The sequence below is a fragment of the Agrilus planipennis genome, unplaced genomic scaffold, assembly GCF_000699045.2.
Source record: "Agrilus planipennis isolate EAB-ADULT unplaced genomic scaffold, Apla_2.0 scaffold116, whole genome shotgun sequence".
NCBI lineage: Eukaryota > Metazoa > Arthropoda > Insecta > Coleoptera > Buprestidae > Agrilus > Agrilus planipennis.
Window position 1 is genome coordinate 156,805 of NW_020438978.1, and position 2,844 is coordinate 159,648.

Genomic DNA, 2,844 nt, shown 5'->3' on the forward strand with positions numbered 1-2,844 from the left:
AAATCGCAATGCAATCAAATACAACGAAATATGAATTATTATGGAATATACAATACACAAACCTCTAAATCGTAAATGAACGCATACACGCGAAAGAGACAATATTATGAACAGGAATAGTAAATAAAGGACATGTACACGGTTAGTCTGGTCAGCCGTCCAGTTCCGCAGTCGATTAAGCGTTGGTAATTCCCTGTTCTACTTTACTTGCTTTACTGTAGGGCACTCTGACCGATTCTGGTTTCGAATTAACTTTTGTGAAACCTATTACAATTTCTTCAAAATTCCGATTTTTATAATGTAATCGGGCTGCTGAAGGACCATGTTTCGTGTTGTGGAAAGTATAGCACTGAATTTGCTTTTTTTTTTAACAAATTTTACACCCTCTGTTTACAACGACATTTTACTCGCGCTGACTGTAAGAAAAAGGGCTCGTATATGTCCAACTAGGGCGTATCCCACCGAATCAAATGCATCATCTCAGCAATGAGTTTGTCGTATGGTTCGTGGCTGCAGTTTAGATAGACCCCACCAATATGTATAGGGATGACCTTTGATTAATCCTGAACGATATTTTTAAGTAACTAACAATCAAACATCTGTATGTCGAATATATCGACTATCAAAAATTATTTACAATTGTCGATAATTATATCGATAACTATATATATATATAAGTAGTAGTATTTTTCAATACATTCACGGATTGCCTTAATACATTTTTCAGATAGTTTAATAAATTTATGTATACCATCCAAAAAAGATTGAGTTTTATCATCAAAATACGCTAAAACTGCGTCCTTCACTTCATCGTCGCTTAAAAATTTCTACGAAGTCCTTTTTTCATTTTTAGAAATCTTAAGAATCGCAGGGGGTCAGGCCTGGGCTATAAGGTGGGTGATCAATGACATCGAAACTCGACTTGTGTAGTCAGGTTACATAGCTTTTATGAAAGGGCGCATTGTCATGCAAGAGCAAGACACTTTTTGTCAAATTTTTTTATCGTTTCTTTTCCATTGCGTTCTTCAGTTGCTCCAGAATTGAAGCGTATTTATTATTCAGTGATATTATTATCATTTTCCTTAAATTCAGTCAACAGGATACCTTCAGTATTTTAGAAAACAGAAGCCATGACTTTTCCGGCGGGCGGTGACATCCTGAACTTTTGAGACGGTAGTGTGCCTTTTTTATGTCACTGCATAAAGTCTTGTTGAGTTCTAGGTTCATAATGGTGAACCCACGTTTCATCGACTCAATATTCCCTCTTGATCTCCGGTATTGGGGTCTAAAAATATTTGCGCTGTTGATTTTAGGGTGGAGTGAGCATTCTCTTCATCAATCTTGCAGTAACCTTAGTCATACGAAGATGGTCATAAGGAATTTTAAAGTTGTATCGGATACGCCAACCATTTTTGCAAGTTGTTCATTCCTTAGACAATCAGCTGCCAATATTAATTTTTCTACTTTAGGGATGATTGCGGGTGTGGTTACCTCTATAGAGCGTCCAAGCCGTGGATCATCTTTTAGTGATTCACATCTTTGCTTACATAGGCGATACCATTTAAAAACCATAATTTTACAAGGGCAAGAGTCCCCGCATCTATTTCGAAATTGTTTGGTTTTCTTTTCTTGGTAAGAAATTTTATAACAGCGCTAGGCTCAATTTTTTTCACACTAAATATTACCTTCCCGATTAAGTTACTTGGTTGCCGATAGCTCAAAGACTACTGCATCTATTCTGATAAAACTCTGTATTTATACTAACGGTATGTCACTCAATACATTGAGATATTAATCTTCCTTCCTTCATCAGATTTTCAAAACTATTAGCAAAAATTATACTGTCAAAAAAACTTATGACGTTTGGGAGACCTTGTTGAACCGTGTTCATTCGCCTTTGCCAGATAGCGGATGTTAGCTGCTCCATAGACTGCTCGTGCTGGACGGATCAGACCATGAGTTGGGGGTGTTCAGCGTGAGCGCGTGACTGAACTCATCATCGACCTCGAGATGAGTGTACGCGTCGTCGATGTCCAGGTGAAAAAAGAGAGTGGCGCCGCGCATTTGGTTGAACAGGTGTTCCATCTTGGGAATCGGATGTTCATCGATAGTGATCCGTGGGTTTAAACCCAGAGTTGGCTTGTAGTTGCCTGTGATCCTCAACTTGCCGTTCTTCTTGGCAACGACGTGTGTTGTTGACGCCCACTCGGAGTAGTCCACTCTTTTGTAGAAGCCAGATGCGATTTTAATGTCGATTTCCTTGTCGTAGGCATCACGGAGGGCAACTGGTACGTCTCGAGCTCGGGCGAAGACAGGTGTGGCTCCAGTCTTCAGGTGCATCTCGCTGGGGGACCTGAGACTTTCCCGGGGGTGTCAGTGAACACATCCTGGTAGCGAGATAGAAAGTTATCGAGCTGCTTTTGTTGTTCCGAGGTCAGAGCCTGTTAGTCTGAGAGCTTGTGGATTGCGTTGAATTTCATGAAGAGGTGCCCAAAGTCGATCTCCTGTACAAACTCCGAAATCCACTCTCAACGAGCGATTCGACTTCATTGTCAACCACGTAGAGATTCAGGTTCCTTGTTGTGGTTCCAATGGTGGTGCGCACTGACATTTTCCCAATGCATTTGATTGGATGGCCGGTGTAACTGACGAAGTTACGATCGTTTTTCTGCAACACAAAACCTGGTTTGATCGTATTTAGCTTTGATTTGCTCATGGTTGAGCAAGGGGCGCCGGTGTCGAGTTCCATTTTGACGGTGGTTCCCTCAATGTTGACATCAACCAGTGGTTTAGGTGCTGCACTGACCGATCCAATGACCTCAATTTTGCTGAGGTACTCCACTT

General features: G+C 40.8%; 1 protein-coding gene across 1 annotated transcript; it reads right to left on the reverse strand.

Moving 5' to 3' along the window:
* Positions 1 to 1,914: 1,914 nt before the first annotated feature.
* LOC108735563 (uncharacterized protein K02A2.6-like) lies at positions 1,915 to 2,340 on the reverse strand. Its single transcript, XM_018467563.1, has one exon. It carries the CDS (start codon positions 2,338 to 2,340, stop codon positions 1,915 to 1,917), a length of 426 nt encoding a protein of 141 aa, XP_018323065.1.
* Between the last annotated feature and the right edge of the window lie 504 nt (positions 2,341 to 2,844).

Excerpts from the sequence above, each read along its gene's own strand:
- LOC108735563 (XM_018467563.1), bottom strand. The coding sequence starts at position 2,340 with ATGCACCTGAAGACTGGAGCCACACCTGTCTTCGCCCGAGCTCGAGAC.